The sequence below is a fragment of the Haliaeetus albicilla genome, chromosome 7, assembly GCF_947461875.1.
Source record: "Haliaeetus albicilla chromosome 7, bHalAlb1.1, whole genome shotgun sequence".
In the NCBI taxonomy this organism is placed as follows: Eukaryota; Metazoa; Chordata; class Aves; order Accipitriformes; family Accipitridae; genus Haliaeetus; species Haliaeetus albicilla.
The window spans coordinates 41,917,123-41,936,614 of NC_091489.1; the positions used below are offsets into that span (position 1 = coordinate 41,917,123).

The 19,492-nt window shown below is 48.6% G+C and overlaps 1 protein-coding gene across 3 annotated transcripts; it reads left to right on the plus strand.

The window, feature by feature from the left end:
- Positions 1–3,823: 3,823 nt before the first annotated feature.
- Positions 3,824–11,365, plus strand: LOC104312971 (TLC domain-containing protein 5). 3 transcript variants are annotated; one of them, XR_011325545.1, is made up of 4 exons: positions 3,824–4,160; positions 6,834–7,033; positions 7,456–11,113; positions 11,222–11,365. XR_011325545.1 is itself a non-coding variant. In XM_069788065.1 (3 exons), the coding sequence occupies exons 2-3, from the start codon at positions 6,835–6,837 to the stop codon at positions 7,992–7,994; spliced, it is 738 nt and encodes a 245-aa protein (XP_069644166.1). In that variant the 5' UTR covers positions 3,824–4,160; position 6,834; the 3' UTR covers positions 7,995–11,365. The 3 variants fall into 3 exon arrangements, 1 of the variants encoding a protein (XP_069644166.1); XR_011325544.1 differs by having other exon boundaries at positions 7,456–8,201; positions 9,473–11,365; XM_069788065.1 differs by having other exon boundaries at positions 7,456–11,365.
- The last annotated feature ends 8,127 nt before the right edge of the window (positions 11,366–19,492 follow it).

Consider the following 19,492-nt stretch of genomic DNA (forward strand, 5'->3'; position numbering starts at 1 on the left):
TTGGAGGTAGAATTATTTTGTACTGTAGAGCCAGAAAATCAAATCTGAAAAATCCTGTCTTCCTGCCAGTGGGACCAGGTAGGGGTGTGACCTAGCAAAAATTTACTGAGCCTCACTCTCCCTTAATCCTGGAGTTGGACAACATGCTTGACTAAGTACTTGGATGAAGGCCTCTGAACAAGATTCAAGTGCTTGCAGGGGTATAGTGGAGTTGTCCTTTGAGCGTGTGAAGTGATGGTACTTGAGGTGAGACAGTGTTTTACCTCATTATTTGTAATGATACATTTCCTTTTTTTTCTTTTTTTAAAATACTTGCATTCAAGCAGATACTGATCTTAGAGCAGTGTGACTTCACTGGGATTGACTCAGGCCCTTGCAAACTCCCTTGCAAACTAGAGTAAAAAATTAGACTTGTGCCAATAAACTCCATAAGCAGGTGTTCACCTAGCCTTGGATTGCTTTAAAAAGAATAAAAATCAGGCACTTTGTGGGTGAGAGATGATAGAGAAGAGCCCTCTCTGGATGCTTTTTCTGTTCTGGGGTTGGCTCATTTACAAGTCGCTTAAGCTGAATGCATGGCTAACGAGTCTAAGTGACTATATTTTCAGGGGTGACTAATGTTCAGGCAGATCTCAGTGTAACATCTGCTCCCATACCAGCAGGTCTCAGAGTATGGACCAGTTCTCTTGGTTTTTTTACCTCTCAGAATCATGTTCTGACATTCCCTCTGGGGTTTTAATGTGAATTTCCCTCTATTTAAGGCTGCAGTTCAGACTTACTCTCCCATAAAAGCCTCACTTACAGCTGAGAAACAAATGGGCTTGTGTTGCCCTCAGGCTTAGCAAGGCTGGTTGCCTTTCCTTCCTGCTTTCAAAGACCTTGTTTAGAGGAGCTTCTTTATGGAGCTAAAGAGCCCCTGAAACAGCCTGTGTGGCTCTTGCTCAAGTGAGGTGTCACCCCTGCTGCAGAGATAAAGGAGAGGAGCAGAGGGAATACAGCTGCTGTGGGGATGCAGCCTTACTAGTTCCTCCATGCCTCTTATCTCACTGACTCTGGCACTGTTCAGGGCAGATATCTGCCTTGGCTGAGGGTTAGAATAAGGTGTCTGGAGAGATTAGAAAATGACATGAAATAACCTAACTTTTGACGTGCCCTCTGAATGCATTGCAGCTGTGAATCCAGGCAAGATAGCAGGCTAATACGTTTTTCTAAACAGGAGCCTTGCACTCCTGATAGGTTGCCAGCATGGCTGTGGAGGGCTGGCCTCGTGAGGTATGGTCTTGCCAGAGTCACTGTGCTCTTCCGAAAAATCCGATGAGTGATGAGACTTCTAATAAAGTTATGTTCTCTTTTTAAAAAGAAACGGTTGCTGTAATGTTCTTTTGTTCCAGGTCTTGAGGAGGCAGCTGAAGTTAATGCTGAGGAAAACAGGCCTGAGGGTAGCCTAAGCATGCTAAGGCTAGTAGTCATTGACAAAGCTCTGGCTCATGCCCTTCGTGCAGTTCAGGAAGGAGTAAGCTGGTGGGGAAACAAGCACAGATGGAGCCATGTGCTGTGGAGCTCAGGCTTGAGATGTGAAGGATAGATGAGGGTCAGCTGAAGCTCAGATTTGTGACTAATGTACCCATAACCTGCCTTGCCAATGAATCACGGTCAGTATCGCAGGGAACTTAAGAATGGGCCATTAAACTGAGGTGTTTGCTCTTGATAGACACGAGGTCACAGGGTAACTGTTAAATTCTAGTCATGGCCCACATCGCAGGTTCCCTTTCTTTTTCTGCAGCACCAATGCCTCTCTGTTGCTGCGTTTCATCCTAGGAATGACAAATTCAGAAGGCTTGGGTTGCAAGGTGGTTTGCCTACACTATCTTTGGAGAAGCAATTGAAAGCGTGAAAACACCTTTGGTGTTATGAGATGTCCTGAGCCACTGCTGAGTGGCCGTTTCCAGCTGAGAACCTGCCACTGCTGGGCCAGGACTCTGCTGTCTGGAGTGGAGGTGGGTCTGGGCTTGGCTTCCAACAAGCAAACTCTCTTCCTTCAGCTGAGGGACAATAACCCAGTGCACCCAGCTTGCTTGCATACAAAACAGAACTGACGGTAGTTATCCTGTGAGATTTGAAGCAAAGTAAGTGCCCTCAGGTGGTCATGCACCACATCTCATCTAAGGATAGTTTTAGCATTAAAGTCTCTAATGTGATGCTTGAAAAGCATCTGGCTCCACCCTCAGTATCCCATTGGATTTCTTATTCGCTAACATTTCAAAGAATGTAATTTTTAATACAGGTGCCTGATTTTTATCTGTCAAACGTCCTTGAGGGCTTTTACAGCCACAAAAAGTGAGCATCAGTCTTGGCCTATCAGTGAGGAAGGCCATTGGGCTCTCGTGTATTTCCAGTTCTCATGTATTTCCAGTTTATTTTTGGACAAGAAGTCTCCCAGTGTTGGCAAGTTAATACCTTCTGTGACCTGTTGGTACTGTAAGCTCTTGTTAGAATAGGTACAGAAAGAAGACAAGAGGAAAGAACGTACTGCTGAGGGAGGATGTAGCTATACTAAAAGGGGTAGCAGTGTGAGCAGAGGTTCCCGTCCTGAGCTGTTTTGCTGAATGGAATTCATCTGCAGGCAAACTGAGCCAGTGCAACTCAGCCTGCCTATTTAAATGGCTGACTCTGCACAAAGCAAACAAGAAAATTAGTGTATAAGCTGCACCTAACTTCTGGTACAATCCACTGGGAGATGATTTAACTTGCCGCCTTGCATCTCGCTAGATGCAAATTTTGCACACTGTATGATCTAGGACAAAACCACCCACAACTCCTTCTCTACATTCTGCCTCGGGCATTAAATGGTCCTTGCCTTGTTAGGACTTTCAGAGTGCTCTTCCGTGACCATCTCTGTTGTTCTTCCTGGCTGCCCAGTTTCTGTGCTATGAGTCAATGTTAGCCCTATAGCTTTCTGTCTGTCAACGCTTCTTTATCCGAAGCTTTAATACTAGAACATCTCCATCTCAGTCATTATTGAGGCTGTTGGAGGGGGGCCTGGTGCCTGGTCTAGCAAAGGTGGGGGAAAGCAAGATGAGACCTAAGATTTGTCAGAGAAGCAAATGCACTGTTAATGCCGGTGAGGATGTTGTGCTGAAACAGCTGAAGAATGAGCGTCTTGTAGCAATAGGAACCTGTGCCTGGCCTGAACTGGGAAAGTAAGATAGAGATCCAGTTGAAAATGGGCTTATTACAAGTGCTGTAAGAGGCAGGACAAGCAACTGCCGCCACCTGTATTTCAAAAGGTAAAACTTGACAGGATGAAGGAAAAAAACCAACCCTACTTCTGGGTGTGAGAGGTTGTTTCGGTTGCAGCTTACGAAAGGAGTGAGTGTGTTGGTTGGAGGAACATTTGTGTAAGCTACTTTAGGTGTCCTGCATAAGCCCTGTATTTTGCTGCTCTGTGGATGCAGACGGAGGCGGGCGAGAGAAAAGATGTGGTTTAGCATTGAATGCTTGTAGCGAGAAGAAATTGCTAGGCTTTGTAACTGCTGCATAAGCATTGGATGAGAGGGTATGTTTCGGGCAGGGCTGTGTGCTTTCCCAGCCTGCCGAAGCTGCAAGCTCTGTGCTGCGCCTGGATGCTAAACCCCGCGGGGTACGCTACCTTGCAGCGGGTGCTATCCTGACACGGTTTTGCAAGTTCTGCAGAACGGCGGGTTCGCGCCAGGCGCTGCCTGGGTGCGAGCGGAGCGCGGCCAGGTCTGCCTGCCTGCAGCCCCTTCTCTCCGGGACGCGTGAGATGACTGGAGCGGGTCCCGGGTGCGTGGGACCGATCTCCCGTGCCCACAGACTAAAGCGATGATGCCCTGGGTGGGTGCGTGTGCCGGGTGAGAACCTGACCTGCCTCTCGTTCGGGGAGCGACAGCCTCCCGGGCGCTGAAGCCAGGTCCTCCCCGCCTGACAGAGACCCGCCGGGTAGAGCAGTGGGGGCCAGACCCCGAGGCCGCCAGCCCCTCGGCTGGGTTTAGGAGCCATGCGGCCCTCTCCTTCCCGCCGCCCTTGCCGTCCCTCCTCCTCGCCAGCAGGTGCCCCTCGGCCGCCGCCGCTTCCTCTTCCCGGGCGGCGGAGGTAGGCCGGGCCGGCCCGGGCCGGCCCCAGCAGCGGCGTCCCTTCAGGTGGGTGCGCGGGGCCGGGCCGAGCGGGAAGGGCCCGGCCCCGCCGTCTTCCCCCGCGGCTTGGCGGGCTGCGGCCGCCGGGCGCTGCCCGGGGCGGGCGCCTTCCCCCGCGGCGAGGGCGGCGGGGGGCCCCGGCCCCGGCCCCGGCGGCTCCGTGCGGCCGGTCCCCGCAAAGCTGCGGCAGCCGCTGGGGAAGAGCGGGGCCGGCGGGCGCGGGGGGAGCGGGGCTCGTTCGTCGCCAGGCCCGCGGGGCGGCAGGGAGGGCGGCTGCATCCCGGAGAAGGGCGGCTGCATCCCGGAGAGGGAGGCTGCTGGCTGCGGGAGGGCTCCGGTCGGCTGGGCAGGCTGCGTCCGTGCTTTGGGGGACGTTGTTTAGGCTCCCTGGGCTCCTCCATTTTCTCATTTGTACAGGGGGGAAAAAAAAAAAAAAAAAAAAAGAGGTAACGGTGCTTTGCTGGAGGTGCCCATCTCGTTTTTAAGCTCTTTCAGGGAGGGCAGGGCTGTTCTGGACTAGGTTTTTAGGCTCATGTAATTATTGTAGAGCCTGCTTTCATTCGTGACCCCATTGCTACTGGTGGTACAAATGATTATAACTACTGATGTTTTTAAGGGGTATTGCCCTTTCCAGTGTGTGGGGGCAGGTGTAAATCACAGGTGCAATATATGTTGTATGTGCTCATGACAGATACTGAGCTCTGATGTGCAATTGGAAGGTAGCCCCCATCTTTCTTTCCAGGGAATGGAGAAACATCTTCTCCACAAGTAGGTGTGGAAAACGCCTCAAAATGTTTAAAAGGTCATTTCTCTTCCTTCTACCAGCCTTCTTCAGCTGGTCAATCCCTTTTGTCACATCAGAATTCTTCCTGCCCTATTTGCCTTGACTCTAAATGCTTATGGACCTCAAGTACCAGGGATGTTAATGGAAACACCTGCTCAGAGCAGTTAATCACATCCTTATTTCATTTCCCCTTGTTCCTGAGGCCCATTATACTGTAATGGTTTTGTTTACCCAGCCTCCTAAGTCATTCCTAGTCATACTTGCAAGAGGCCAAACAGGAAGGTTAGGTATTGCAAATCTGACTCCTCATCACGTGTAGTCCTTTTGGAGTTCCCCAGCCCTGGCAGTGAATCCAGCACGCTGGTCAGAAGGTACCAGCAGGACCAGTGGTGCTTTTGCTGTTACACAACTGGAAACTCACGTATCCCAGAGCGTGACTCAACTTCTTTTGATGTGCTTCCCTGAATGCTCAGAAGTAATGAGACACATCTTATATTTCATGGAAAGGTATTATAAATAGGAACAAGATGTAGATATTGGAGTATTTGGGGGGCTTTTAGCAACAAGAGCAATATCCTCCACAGATGTTTATGCCCTGTAATTTTGTTCTGGCAGTATGTCTTTTGCTTGTTTGAGAGATTCTGTATTGCACAGTGAGTGAGAGAAGGTGTATAAAAGAAATACTGCTGAAAAAATCTTGATGGGCATGGCTTCTAATCCTTTTGTATCAAAAAGATTTGGAGGTCTTGGTGCCAGAAGAGATGGAGTGAAGTCTGTAGTTAGGAGGGTTAAGTGGTTTTCACCTTGTCTTGCTCCTCTCAAACTGCAGAGGAGGGAGCATCCAGTGCCTTGGTGAGGAGAGGTGCAGGGCAGGGCGGGGGGCACTCGTGGACTGCAGCCAGGGGTAGGAAAGGGACTGGCTGTGAGTGCTTGGCTGCTCCCAAAGGCGGTGGGCTGCTTCATCCAATCACCGTTTGCTGGGGGGTGCTTTGTTCTAATCTGAGCTTTGTCCTTGCACACTCATGAAGAAGCCTGAACTGTATGTTGTTTCACTGGAAGTTTTCCTGGGGAGGACAAGGGGATTTTACAGTGTTTTCTTTCCCCCAAATTGTCCTGGAAATGTGTTGATGCTAGAAGGTTAAAATTCAGTAGCAGGAGGAGATGGCAATGCCTTTGTGTTTCTTTTGACCTATTTGCAATTGGTGTCACTGCACTGGGAAGATTGATTAGCCGTGGACCTAGCAAGAGACTGTGTGCGTTTTGGGTTTTCTTGTTTTTTTGTTTCAGGAGAGGAGGAACCAAGCTAGCAAAGAGCATGACAGGGTGAGTAGGTCAGGTGGGGCAACACAAGCAGACCAGTCAAATGCAGATATATGGGCAGGGAACTAAAATGAAGGGGCAGGTGTAGCTCTGGATCAAAGCCTTATTGCTGGATGTGGTGCTCCTCAGCCTGTCCCTCAGGCAGTGCAGATGAGCACTAACATATCCCAGCAGATCCTGCATCGTAGACTGGTTGGGGAAGTCCCCCGAGGTGCTTTACCAAGTCGTGGTATGTTTTCTGTTCAACCAGGCTAGGAACTCACTAGCTTACAAGGTCATTGCTTTCAGTGCATCTTCCCACAGCTGAGGTGACACTGGTGGGGGTCTGTGTGCTGGTGGCCACATGGTGAATCTGCCCTAATTCTCAAGGATACACTTCTTTGATGTAGGCCTTTCCCCAGAGGAATCGCAGTTCCTCTGCAGAAAAACTTTGTCAGGAGCAAGCAACGCCATCAGGAAATAGCACTGTACGCTCAGTGCTGGGATGGTTATGGGTGAAATGCTGTACTAGGTTGTGCTAACACTGCTGAAGGCTAGAGCTTCTGATGCATTTTGGTTTTCTGTTCCTGTGACAGGATGCTGTTCGCTCTGCCTCTGCGGGTAGCCTACAGTCTGCTTGCCTGGCTCTCTCTGTATGCTTGGTTCTGCCATCGCTACAAGCACCGGAATTATGAATGGAGCTGCAGGCTGGTCACACTGACCCATGGCATCCTTGCTACCTGTCTCTCTGCTTACATTGGCTTTATTGATGGTCCCTGGCCTTTGAGTCACCCAGGTAAGTAATGGAAGTCATGGTCCCAAGTCCCCCAATGGGTGATGGCACAAAGTGGGGTTCTCCTAACACCTCAGTATCCAGCCCACTTGAGGAATGATGATTGTAATGATAGCTGAGCTGCTGTGTGATGGAAAGTACTAGAGAAATGGAGAGACTGGTACTGTATTTTGCTAGTGTAATGGCCCTCCCCAGCTGCAATCTGGCAGAGCGTGTGATCACGTTGTGTGGCCATTACATGCACGCAGCTGTTAGACTAACAACTATAGTATTGTGACTCATCTGACTTCTCCAGCTGAGCTGTGATCAGTACAAGCTAATACCAGCCTGCCAGTGCTGAAGGTAAATACCCATTCCTTGTCTCAGATCCTGCCTGCTTGTTGCCTCCATGCTTTAAAGCTCTGTCTGGTGTCTTTATATTTCAGGATCACCAAACACAACTCTTCAGGTACATGTGCTGTGCCTTAGCTTGGGCTACTTCCTCTTCGACCTTTGCTGGTGTGTGTACTTCCAGGCAGAGGGTGCCCTGATGCTGGCCCACCATCTGGTGAGCATCTTGGGCATCACAGCATCGTTGGCACTCGGGGAGTCGGCTGCAGAGGTCAATGCCGTCATCTTTGGTAGTGAGATCACTAACCCGCTGCTGCAGGCCCGCTGGTTCCTGAAGGAGATGGGATGTTACCACAGTTTCACAGGCGATGTGGTGGATTTCTTCTTCGTGGTCCTCTTCACTGGGGTGCGGATTGGAGTGGGGGCCTGGCTGATGTACTGTGAGCTTGCTTCTCCCAAGCCCAGGTGGTACATTAAGCTGGGTGGTGTCATCATGTATGCTGTCTCCTGGGTTTTCATGGTCAGCATCTGTCGCTTCGCTAGGAGGAAGAGCATGAAGAAGTACCGTGCTTGGAGGAGTCGGAGGAGTGATGAGTTACACTTGAAAACTAATGGACATCTGAAAAACCACTGACTGGATGCTGAGTAAAGACTTCCTCGAGTTCACAATCTGGCAAGAAGGGGATCGTGCCTGAAATGCCACTGTCGGGAGAGGAGCCAACACACGTTAGCAATTCTGGAGCCAGATTTATCCCTGGCATAACTCCACTGAAATCCATGGAGCTATGCCATGGATTCATTGGACCTGCAGTGTTTGGCCTGGCAGAGGCTGGCTCAGTGTGTACGTAAGCATACGCTAAATGATATGAGTGAAAGAAGGGCTAATTTTACAGACTAAACTTAACTAGTCCAGCAGTGCAGGTGTAAATAGCAATGTTAGTAGCTAACTCCTTCAGCGCTGGTAGAATCTTGGAAGAGAGGAGAAAATAACAATAGATCTTCATGTTCAGTGTCCTGTACCGTCTAGACAGCTAGAGTGACTCTTCATACTGCTAGGAAGAAGCATGTTCTAGTGTTTCATTGGAGTTGGGATTCCTGGCTCTTCCACCAACTCGTTATGTGACCTTGGGCAAGTCATGTAACTCTAACTCTGTGCCTAATTTCCCCATCTGTGAATTGGGGGTGATGGAGCTGATCCATCTGTGTTATGCACTTTCAAATCTTTACTTGAGAGGTGCTATATAAATGCAAAATGATGGTTGTTACCTGCACTTTGTTCATTATCCCTGTGTTTCCTTTGGGAGAAACGATTTTGGTGGTTGAGCTAGAGTGTGACTCTAGAAAGAACAGGTTTTTTAGGTAGGTTATTGTTTCCTATCCTTGCTAATTCCTTTTAATAACTTATTTAATAACATATTGATAACTTGGTTTTCAGTAGTGTCCAGAAGCTCTAATTAGCACTGGCGCCTTGCAGGACTAGGTGCTCTGTATTCACACCCAAAGACACAGCCCCTGATAGGAAACACTTTTCTGACTTTTTATCTCCTCTTCATCCCTGACTGTTAAACCTCCACCCACACCCTCCAAATACTGCTTTTAGCTCTTGAGTGACCAACACTCTCTGTTATGAGAAGCCCCACCAGGACTTGCCAGTAAGTGGTTTTCTGGCTGATGGACCAAGCCCTGATTTGTCTGCAGAATGCCAAAATTCCCTCTGCTGTGCTTATTGGCCCAAATGCAGGCATAGTGTGGAGCCAGCCTGAGACCAAATGGCATGCCTTGAGATTGTCAGGCAAATACCTTCCCCAAGCTGTAAGTAACTTTTAAAAATAAGAACAGTAAATGCAGGGTGTTTTACTGCAGCAATCTGCAAACAATCTGTACTTGCCGGTTTGGGCAATCTAAAGGGAACAGGGTCCAGAACCTGATTTGTAGTGAAGGCTGTATATTTCTCTTGCCCTTGAAAGTGTCACCCTGGATTCAGGCAGCATATCTGAACCTAGAGTCTGCCACAGTGCTTGGGGATAGTGGGGTACTGTAGGTGAATGTCTGGGAGCTCTATGGAAAAATGATTGAAAAACACTTGAAACTAGCATTGATGTTTTTCCCCAGGACCATAGATACCAGTTTTCACAAGAGTGTTTCCTCTGATCCAAATTGGGATTTCTGGTTGAAGAGTGGCCAACATGCATCTTCAAAATACGGTGGCTAAGGTGGAAGAGCTACCCAGCTTCAAGTCTGTCCTCTGCTCTGTTCAAGCCAGAGACTTAACCTTGGCTCTCCATCATCTGAATTGATGCCTTGACCCCTGGGCTTTGAATTCACTTCTGTCTCCCTGGTTGGATCTGGGTCATTTTGTAAAAGTGAGCATTTTACAGCCTAATAATTAAAGGAGAGAGAGGCACAGAATCTGCCCTTTTTTAAGCAAAAAAGTGAACCTCACTGGGAAAAAAAAATAAGTGTTACTTATCTGGTCCCATTTGCAGGGAAAAACTGTCCCCCAGTTGGCAGCTTCTGGTGTTTATTTCACTGTATGTTCTTAAGCGCTGTTCCTTTGTTATTGCTGTCATTATTATGATCATTTATTTTGAGCCTCAGCACCAGGCCTCCAGTGCAGCTCAGGTGCCAGTTCTGCTGTGAGCCTTGCCTGTTGCAGCCAAAGACCTGAAGAGCCCAAAGCACTTCAGATTAGCAGAGCCAACTGGTGGGTGAGCTGGTCCTGAAAAGGAAACTTGACTCATTTAGCACAGCGCAGTGATATGACTATTGAACCTTGAAGGGAGACAAGCAGGGCTGGTTGGGGCTTGCTGGTTCTTTCCCAGCTCTGCTGCTGCTGTTGGGCATGTCAAAGAGCCTTTTTGCCTCAGCTTACCCACTTTATTAAGTGGGTACAGTATTAGCTACCTCGCGGGGTGTTTTAATTTGTTAACAGTAAGCCACCTTTGATGAATACTTGGTGGTCTGTGTCAAGCTGTGCTGCATAAAGGCAAAGTGCTGTTGCTTTGAGTGAAGCACTTCTCACTATGACCCGTCATCAATGCTTTGTTACATGAACATGGCACTTCCCAGCATCTGGCTTGCCTCACAAAAGCAGGAGTCCAAGGTGTTTTACAGTGGTGCTTATGGGTAGGAGTCAAAAGGAGTAAGCTAGACACATGTAAAAATCAGCCATGCTGCTTCTTGTTCAGGTGGACTCTCAGGTTGAAGAAAGGATGTCTGGTGGGTTTTTTCTAGTAAGGATTACAGTAAATTTGGAGCCAAAAGAGTTTCAGCAGCCAGCCTGACCAGGGAATAAGGGCTTTCAGCAACAAGTCCAAGTCCTGAAGAAATGTAGGTGAAAACAGCCTGTCCATTTCTCAGTGTGGCTGTTGACTTGCCCACCAAGAAGAGTTTCCTGAGCAGTTGTGATGATTTGGACTCTGACCTCTGCTGAGGTTTGGTATGCAGCTTAATGCATAGTAACAGCCCTTCTGTGGGGGCTGTGCAGCCCATACCTGCCCAAATGAATAAGATGTCAGTTAGTGACTGCACTTATCTATGAAACACCTTGCGTGACGATGTTTTGAAAGATAATGCACTTAATGGCTGAGTGGTCCCCTTCTTTGAACTGGGGGGAAACTTGCTTGGAAGAAGTAGAGCACTGTGATCAATGTTGAGGCTTTAGAAGTTAAGCAAGGGCACCAGAAAATAAAAGAGCAATTAGGAATGGCTTCATGAGGTAGAGCTAGCAATGATGTCTCAGAGCAAGGTCTTGTAGTCTGTCTAGTGGGCTCCAGCATAGAATCACAGACCCAGAAGTATAACTTTCAAGCTATGGAGCACATGGTGGGACCTGTCCTCAGGCTAGTCCATAATGGCTAGAGCAAATTGTAAAAGGAAACTGCAGAACTAGTGTGAAATAACAACTTGTGTTTGAATTACTGTGTAATAGCAACTAATGTTCCACCAGTGAATGGTGTAGATGCTTTGTATTATGTTTTATAAAATAAAGATTATTTAATTATATGAGGAATTTGTTTTCTCTCTTTGGATGCAATTCTTAAGTTGTATTGTGTATTGTTGGATGAGTTGGCATTGCCGGTGTAGATGAACAAAGTGATGGTCGGTGGGTGCTTTTTAGGGAGTGAACCAACAACTTGTTAGCTTTCACCATTATTGCTTCTTAGACATGTTAACAGGCAGAGAAACCACTCTTCTTTGCAAGGTTGTCCTGAGGAGTACTTGGTAGTTTGGTGTTTGCTAATAGGTGCTTTCAGGTTGTTGACTGGCTGAGCAGGGTGCATTTCTTCCACAGTGTTTGTTCCCAGGCCTTTCACGCGCCTATCCTCAAGCAACTTGCAGAGCAAAAATGTTTCCTTTGCTTTCCATGCCTTGTATGCTAAAGGAGAAGGTTTTCCTGTGTTTCCACACCATGAACCATGAGCTCTTCTCATTCGTAAACTAAACATTGTTGCCCAGGAATTGCTTCATTGGAACATTTGATGGGAAGAGAGTTTTTTTAGCATTATTTAATATTGCATGGGGGTACTTGCAGCTGTAGAGATGACCCAAAGTCAGCACTGTGCAAAGGTGCAGATTTAGTCTGGGGTCTGAGTCATGCTAGTCTGTCTCTCCACGTGCCTGCTGTGGTGTTATTGCTTACGTACTGGGGAGCTGTCTTCATTCAGAGCCAGAGAGAAACTGCAGGGCTGTGCAGCTGCTGGGAGCTGTGTATATCATGTTCTGTTCACGCCCCAAAACTCCCTGGGCAGGACTGACTGTGCCACATAATCTGCTGTGGGAGATGTGAGCTGCCAGGAGGATGTTGTGCAGGCCTCAGGTCTTGTTTGCATAGGGGCGTCTTTTGCCCTTGATGCAGTAGCTTAGCACTGGGAAAGCCACCAACACACAGAACAGCTTTGTCAAGTGATTTAGAAAGTTGTGCACTCCTTTTAAAAGCTCTGCTTCAAAGGATGCTCCTAAAATAAGAGGAGAGGAAAACATTTCTTTCAGTGATGCTTTCACTGACTGCAGTAAGAGAGCTAGGCACCAACAAGAATTTCTGTGAACCAGGCACTGTATAGACCCAGTACAGAACAAAGGCCCTGCCCTGCATGGTCTGCGCCTGCAGCTCTGAGTGTGTAGCCAAGCCGCGCTCAGGAAAGACCTTAAGTGTTGTGTTGGTAAAGAATAGCTACTCTGCTTTGCTTATGGTCACAGCATTTTGCCAGAGCACACCAGTATGCCAAAAGTCTGTTTTCTATAAATAGTTAAGCCAATTTAGTTGTTTGGATGTAACCCTTAAATCTACCTCAAAATCCTCCAGTGCTGGGGAGCAGCTGTGTAGTGTTGAGCCCTCTAGAGATGCTGGCCTCTTTACGCTCTACAAGCAGCATGGCTGCATGATGAAGGGGTCTCAGGGACTGCAATAATTTATGCTGGGGGTTTGTTTAACCTCTGAGGTAGTCCAGAAGCAGAGAAGAAAGTACAGCAGCATTTTGAAGCTTTGCTTTACAGCTGCAAGCATCTTCCAAGTTTCACATCTTCAGGAACAACATGCCAGAGTCTAGCCTTAACTCAATGGGCAAATATGCTTTGACTGTAAAGAGTGAAATCTGCCCCCTTACCCCCAATTAATTTCATTTTTTGTCTTCCCATTATTTCTTTTAAAGCCGTTCCTTCCCTGCTGCCTGCCTTTTGTTTCTACTGCTGGCCCTGCAGTAAAGCTTTATGAAATTAACCTCCTCCTTCAGTCCTCTACCTTCTTTTTCTAGTTGATCTCCTTATTTGTGTTTGAAGAAATTGCAATCTTATGATATTCAAGGCTTTATTCCCTTGCAACAGTGGTCCAAGCACTGGTGTAAAAACATAGCATCTTAAGTCTTTGGAGTCTGTTATTAGACTAATACCAGTGCTGTCAGCAGGCCTGTTTCTTGGACAAAAAAGGATGAGAGAAAGTTTTAAGCTTTATGGAAGTCGTGGGTATGTTCCTAACACTTGCAGGCTTTGTATAGCTTGGCTGGAAGTAAAATAATGTCTGCTGCCATTTCCAAAGAAATCAAATTTCAGAGATGGAGAGGGAACCAGTCAGCATTAGCTTTGTGCTGCATGAGCAATTTCTGGGCAAGGAGCAACTCTTTTTTGGTTATACCAATATACCAACAGATTTCTCTTTCCAAGTCATCTTCAATATGTGGTCTAGTAAATTCATGTAAGAGAAGATGTTAGCTTTTGCTGGCTTTGTCCTGTTTCCCTCAAGTTCCAGGGGAAGTTTGGCAGCTGATAAATTGGCAATATAAGGGATCTTTAGAACATGACTTTAAGAAGGAACTGAAGAGATCAAGGTGTATGGAAAAGCTTTTGCAAAGTAAGAACAGTTTGCTGGTAGTTAATTTTGTATGGGAAGGAGAAAGTGTTGGTTTCTGTGGCTTCTCAAATGTTACAACATACAGGTTTTCAGCAATGCTTGTATTATGATGTTGTTTGAATTATGTATCATGTCAGAAGGTTAAGATCTGTTCAGTGTAACTGATAATCCTCAAATGCGATGAGAAATAATGTTATTCTCCATCTCTTTAGATTTCACCCTAATAATAAATAACTTTTTTCTTTTAACACCCCCCCCCCCCCAATCAGAGGACATTGATTCTAGCAGAGAGCAAGAAGGAAACTCATGACAGAATGTACAGCAGCTTCATCTGTCCTTACAAAGGTTGCTGTTTTAATTATGCTGATATGGAAAGAAAGCTTAGTGCTATAAAAATGCTTACTGCAATGTGGATTATCCAGGTTTAGGAACTGTAATAAGCTGTCACAGTAGAAGCTCTGATAGATTAAGCTATCTGTGTCTCAACTAAGTCAGCAAAGTATTGCATTTGTGTCCAAGTGACTTAAAAGCATAGACCAGCCCTGTATGCATTTCCAGGATTTCCAGTGAACTGCATGCAGAACAAGCTGCCTGTCTGTAGGGAGCAAATCATGTGCCTATTTTAAGGTATGAGATGGTAAAAGGCTTTGAAATGCATAGCAATGTGAAGCACAGCACAAATTCATGGGTTTTTTTTTCAGATTAGGGTTGCATCCAGATGTCCATTAGTGGCCATTGGATTGGTCATATTGGTTTCTGAAGCAGGTTGCATCCATGTCGCAGTGAAGCTGGGTAGCATCAGCATAGCATCTGGCTGGAAAATGCAGTGGATGGGCAAGGAGATAGACATGTGTCTGGATTTGATTCAGGGTATCATTACTATCTTCAGCTCCCTCAAAAGTAGAATCTCGGCAAATAATGAAATCCCCCACACATTCTCAGCTGGCTCAGAAGAATCTCATGCTAGAGCAGTTCCCCAGGATCAAAGGGTGCTGAACTAAGCAGCAGCTGTCAGTGCTTAGGTGAGTTTGACTGGATGGAATTGCAGGGTACTACAAAAAAATCAGGAAGGCAGGAAGGTTTAAGTTGTGCTAAGCTTGAGTGCAGAGCCAGGCTTACCCCAGTCCTGACACAAGGTCAAGGTCCTATCCGTTCTTCGGGAGTTACAAATTTATATGCATATTTGGGAAATGAGCTGTCTTCTCTGTTAGCCTTGGGAATCATTTCCTCTCCAGCTGTGCAAGGCGTAAAGGTTGGCTGTTGCCTTCCAAAAGCAGCTGACTCTTTTTTTGCCAGAACGGCAGGTGGCATAGCAATTTATGGTAAGTTTAAATACTGGTGCATTCTATCACTAGTTTTAAATTGATTACTTGTAAGTAGCAAAAGTTAAAAGACTCTTTATCCACTTAATTTTTATGATGAAGATCAGCGAAACACAGCTAATAGCCCATCATGTCTGACTTGGAACACACAATTTTACAAAGCTATCTATTCTTTACTTGAGGTCTGCAGGAGATCCATTGCACTCGCAGGTAAGTTGCTCTAATGACTGATGATCCTACCTGAAATGTTGTGAAGGGAAATTTTCCTGAAAAAAAAAATTATTACATTCACTGTTTGTTCATGCTTAAAATTTGAAGTATACCAGCTATCAGAAGCAACACAGTGTGATAAATCTGGCATCAGGGAGTAAAAGAAGTACCATCTTTTGCCGATTTCCTACCTTAGTTTACGCTGTGCCCATAGCAGTGCGAACCCCGTTCATACGTCCGCATCTGAACCCTTAGGCGGTCAGTTTTGAGCAAGCAGAGCACCCTAGAGCTCCACTATCTGACACCCCTTCGAAATGCTTGTTTCAAAAGGGGACCGAGGGTGTGAGCAGGACCTCGCTGTTGAACTGCCAGCGGGGAGGGCGTGGGAGGAGAGGTGCGGTACAAGGCTTTGCCAGCAGATGGCAACGGCTCCTCAGTGAGCTTCGGGTGCGAGGCTGGAGAACTGGGTCTTTGCAAAAAGAACCTCCGTGAAACCTTTCTCTATAAGCCTGCCTTTTCAGGAGTCCCGTATGAGGCACCTCCGAGGAGCTGTCCTTTTTGTGCCATCCTTTAAGTCAAAAGAAGTTTTCCTTCGTAGGAGTCAACCTTCTTTGCTTCAGGGTCCTCCTTACTGGAGCTGCTTAGCTCTGGTCTGGACTGTAAAAAATAGACTGTTGGAGACATTGGTGGTTTGCCCTGGAGACATGAACTGGTGAAGTTAATATGCAGTTTCCACTTCTAGCATCTATGTCTGTCTGATGGTACTATATGTAAATTCAGGCTAAGTGACGGCTTTAGAGCCACCAAAAGAAAAAATCTATTTTAATTGGTACTGCACAGTGTAATTGCTTATTGATTCCTCCCTCCCCCCCCTCCTTTCCTGGATTTCACATTGTAAAACTGCCCAGGCAGAGGTAACATAAATAGGCATCTATATTAGTGTAGGTACACAGTCAGCTCCCACCAAAAAATTCAGCGTTTGCAGAAAAGAGAAGCAGTTATGGTTTCAGAGTCTACTTCTGAATTGGTTTATTAGTGCTTTGTCTTTCTAAGTGTTTCATTAAACATTGAAATGGGAATGCAGCCCATTATGAGCAAGAGTTAATCTACTAAACCGTGTGGCATAAGGGTTTTATGCTTCCTTTTTGTCATTGGTGTAGTTTTGTGTGATGCTTCTTTTGACAATGCTGAGCAAATTTTTTGTAAATGTTCAACACTGTCACTCCACCGAATTTTACATCAATTTACTACAGCAGGGGATAAGTTCCCTTCTCGTTCCTATTTTTTTTTCCAGGATTTCCTCCAGCTAATTGTTATTGTCATTATGTTGTTACACACAATAAAATATAATGAAAGTAACAAAAATCATCGAGGCCTAAAATGCAAATGCTGGGCCTGCCATGGAACAGGTCTCCGAGGAGCCTTCCTCTCTCAAGGCACAGTACTTTATGTTCCCTAAGTTAAAAGCGGGGAGGCATTTATTGCGGAAAAGATGCAACAAGGAGGTGTATAATAAATATAGATAGAGGTATTCTGTCACTCCATTACTACTGACCAATGTATTGCATACAGCTGCAGAAGGAGAGGCAGTCATGGCTGCATGTCTTGCATTTCCCCCCCCCTTTTTTTTCCCGAGCTTCTGTCTTCCTCAAAAGAAAACCAAAAGAGGAAGTATAAAATGTCCTGCCTATATATGTCAAGTATCACGCTGAAAATGATTTAATCCCACGCTTCCCCTCTTTGCACTGAACTTCTTCAAAACAACAAATTCTTCAGACTATCAGTCTCCTGGCTTCCTGATTCGTGCTCACTTTGCTCCAAGGAGGAAAAAGCTATATGTTGTAGAGCGGCCGGGTCCTGAATATAGCTTCAAGCAAGGTATGGTCCTGGATGCTTAATGATGTATCTGGTCCTGAGTTTCCAGAAACCTGTTTTCTAGACGCTTTCCAAGTCCAGTGTCCTGGCTTTGAAGAAGTGTATCAAGGTAAGGTTAATTAGAGGGAAGAAGCATGGTGTCCTATGTGATTGGCATTAGCTAATAAGATTATATTGGTCTGTTGGCATTTGGTAGGAAAGACTGATGTTCCACAAGTTCCTCTGTATTGGGAGGACCAGTGTTAATGGCAGCACTCCCTGGCAGCAGAGCTGTCCTGCTTTCCATTCCACTTCTCTGGTGCTCGTAGGCTTTAACTCCTGGCAACATGAGGCGCAGTAGCATGGAAGGTTCCTGAACTTCTAGTATATAGATGTTATTCCTAGGTGTTTGAGAACAAGAGTGCCTGGCAGGAATCTTATTTATGCCCTTGTGTTATCATCGAGATTTTGGGATTAGGTAACGTACCTAGAACTCAGCTTCTGATCTCTTACAGTTTGCTTCATGCTGTTCATGCATTGTCAGGAACAGGCTCTGCTATTTAAATGCATGTGCAGTTGACACAGGCACTTCTCCCTAAAGCTGTGTTGTATACGGCATAAATGGCAGGGAGTTAGAGCAATGTACCAGCAAGGGTATGTTTCTGTTGAGAGCTGTGGCCGAGGAGGGGGAAGTCCAGGCGTGTTGAAATTTGAATGTCCAACTATTCTGTATTTAGTAGGTATGGTAATATACAGTCTGTTGCTCACCTTTTCGTATTGGAGGGAGTTTTTTTGCATTAAGAGAAGGGGACCACGAACAGGCCCTTGGCTGCAGTGTTTCTGGAAGGCCGAGGAATGCGCAGGGAGGGATCAGTTCTTGTTCTGATCTCGGATTTTTGTTGACCTTCACCTGCGAGGAAAAATTCCCAATGAAACGTGTTGCGGAAATGCAGGGAACGCGCGATTTGATACGGGGCTATGAAAGGTCTGGGCGTAAACAGCACGGCCGGTGACTGTCTGAGGCTCCAGAGCTGCACCGCTCCTGGCACCTTGCTATTTTAGTTTTCTGTTTCTTTCTGTTGTTAAGTGTCTTCGGTGTCCTATTTTCCACCCCGCGTACCGCGCAGAGGGAGGCACGCACGCTCCCTGCCCCCAAGAGCTTGTGGCAAGAGACGAAACAGAGGAGCGGGATGGCTGGAGATGGAGCCCCGGCAGGGATGGGAAACGGAGAGGGAAACCTCTTCGGCAGCGATACGGCAGGCCAAAGGAGGAGCAACTAAGTTGCGATGGGATGAGGAGGAAACACCCCCCCGCCGGCCTGGAAAAGGCCGAGGCTGTCCCGGCAAGGGCCGGCGAGTGCGGCGGAGCCCGGCCTGGCGCCCGCCTGCCCCGCTCCCCGCAGCCGGGGCAGGCCGCGGTGCCTTGAAGGAGAGGGCCGGGCGGACTTGCGCCTGCCGGAGACCAGCCCGGGGGGACCTCCCGGGGGTCGGCCGAAACCGCGGGGCTCGGCCCGGGGGGAAGGGGCTGGATGAGGAGGAATGCCCCGTGCGGAGTGCGTGTGGAGTGGAGGGGGCGCAGGACCGGGCCCGGCTGGGGGGGTGTGTGAGGAGAAACCCCTCCCCGGCCCCCTCCTGCGCCGAAGGGGAAGGGAGAAAGACGCCCGGCACCCAAACGCCCGCACAGAAACCCCGGGGGCCGGCGAGGGACGGCGCGCCGCGGCCGGCCGGCCGGCCCGGAGGGAGGAGGGGCGGCCTGCTGCCGGCGGAGGGGTCGGGCGGAGCGGCGGCGGAAGGAGACGGCAGGAGGGGCGGGGGCGGGTGTGCGGCGGCCGGAGGTACAAGCCCCCCCCAGAGCGCGGGGGAGGGGCGAGCGCGGAGGCGGCCCGGCCCGGCCCGGCTCGGCTCGGCGCAGGCTCCTCCGGGCAAGCGCCGCTCCCGCCTCGGAGCTGCAACAGCAGCAGCAGCAAACAGCGCAGCTGGGCCGGAACCGGGCCGGGAGGAGCGGAGCGGCAGCGCTCGCCGCCGGACTTTGCCCCGGAACCGGGCCGGGCCCGAGGCTGCGCGGAGGCCGAGACCCGCCGGCTGAGCGGAGCCGGCCCGCCCGGGGCCTCGCCGGCAGGCCGGGCCGCCGCGCCCCGCTCCAGCTCGGGCCGAAGCGGGACGGGCGGAGCGGCGGGGCATGGACCTGCGGGCCTAAAGGAGGCGGCCGCCCTTCCCGACCCCCCCCCCTGCGGGCGAGGGGTCGGGGCGGGCCGGCAGCGGGACATGGGCCCCTGGGCGGCGGCCCTCCGGACACCGGCAGCTGGCGGGGCGCGCCGCCCGCCCCCCGCGGGCGAGAGGCCGTAAAGAGCGGCGGGGAGTGGAGGGCAAGGGAGGGCGGGGGGGAGCCCCGCGCCCGGCG

What these genes read in the sequence shown, in the direction of transcription:
- LOC104312971 (XM_069788065.1), top strand. Translation starts at nt 6,835, where the DNA reads ATGCTGTTCGCTCTGCCTCTGCGGGTAGCCTACAGTCTGCTTGCCTGG. An exon ending in CTGGCCTTTGAGTCACCCAG is followed by an intron (nt 7,034 to 7,455) that starts GTAAGTAATGGA and finishes TTTATATTTCAG; the next exon opens with GATCACCAAACACAACTCTT.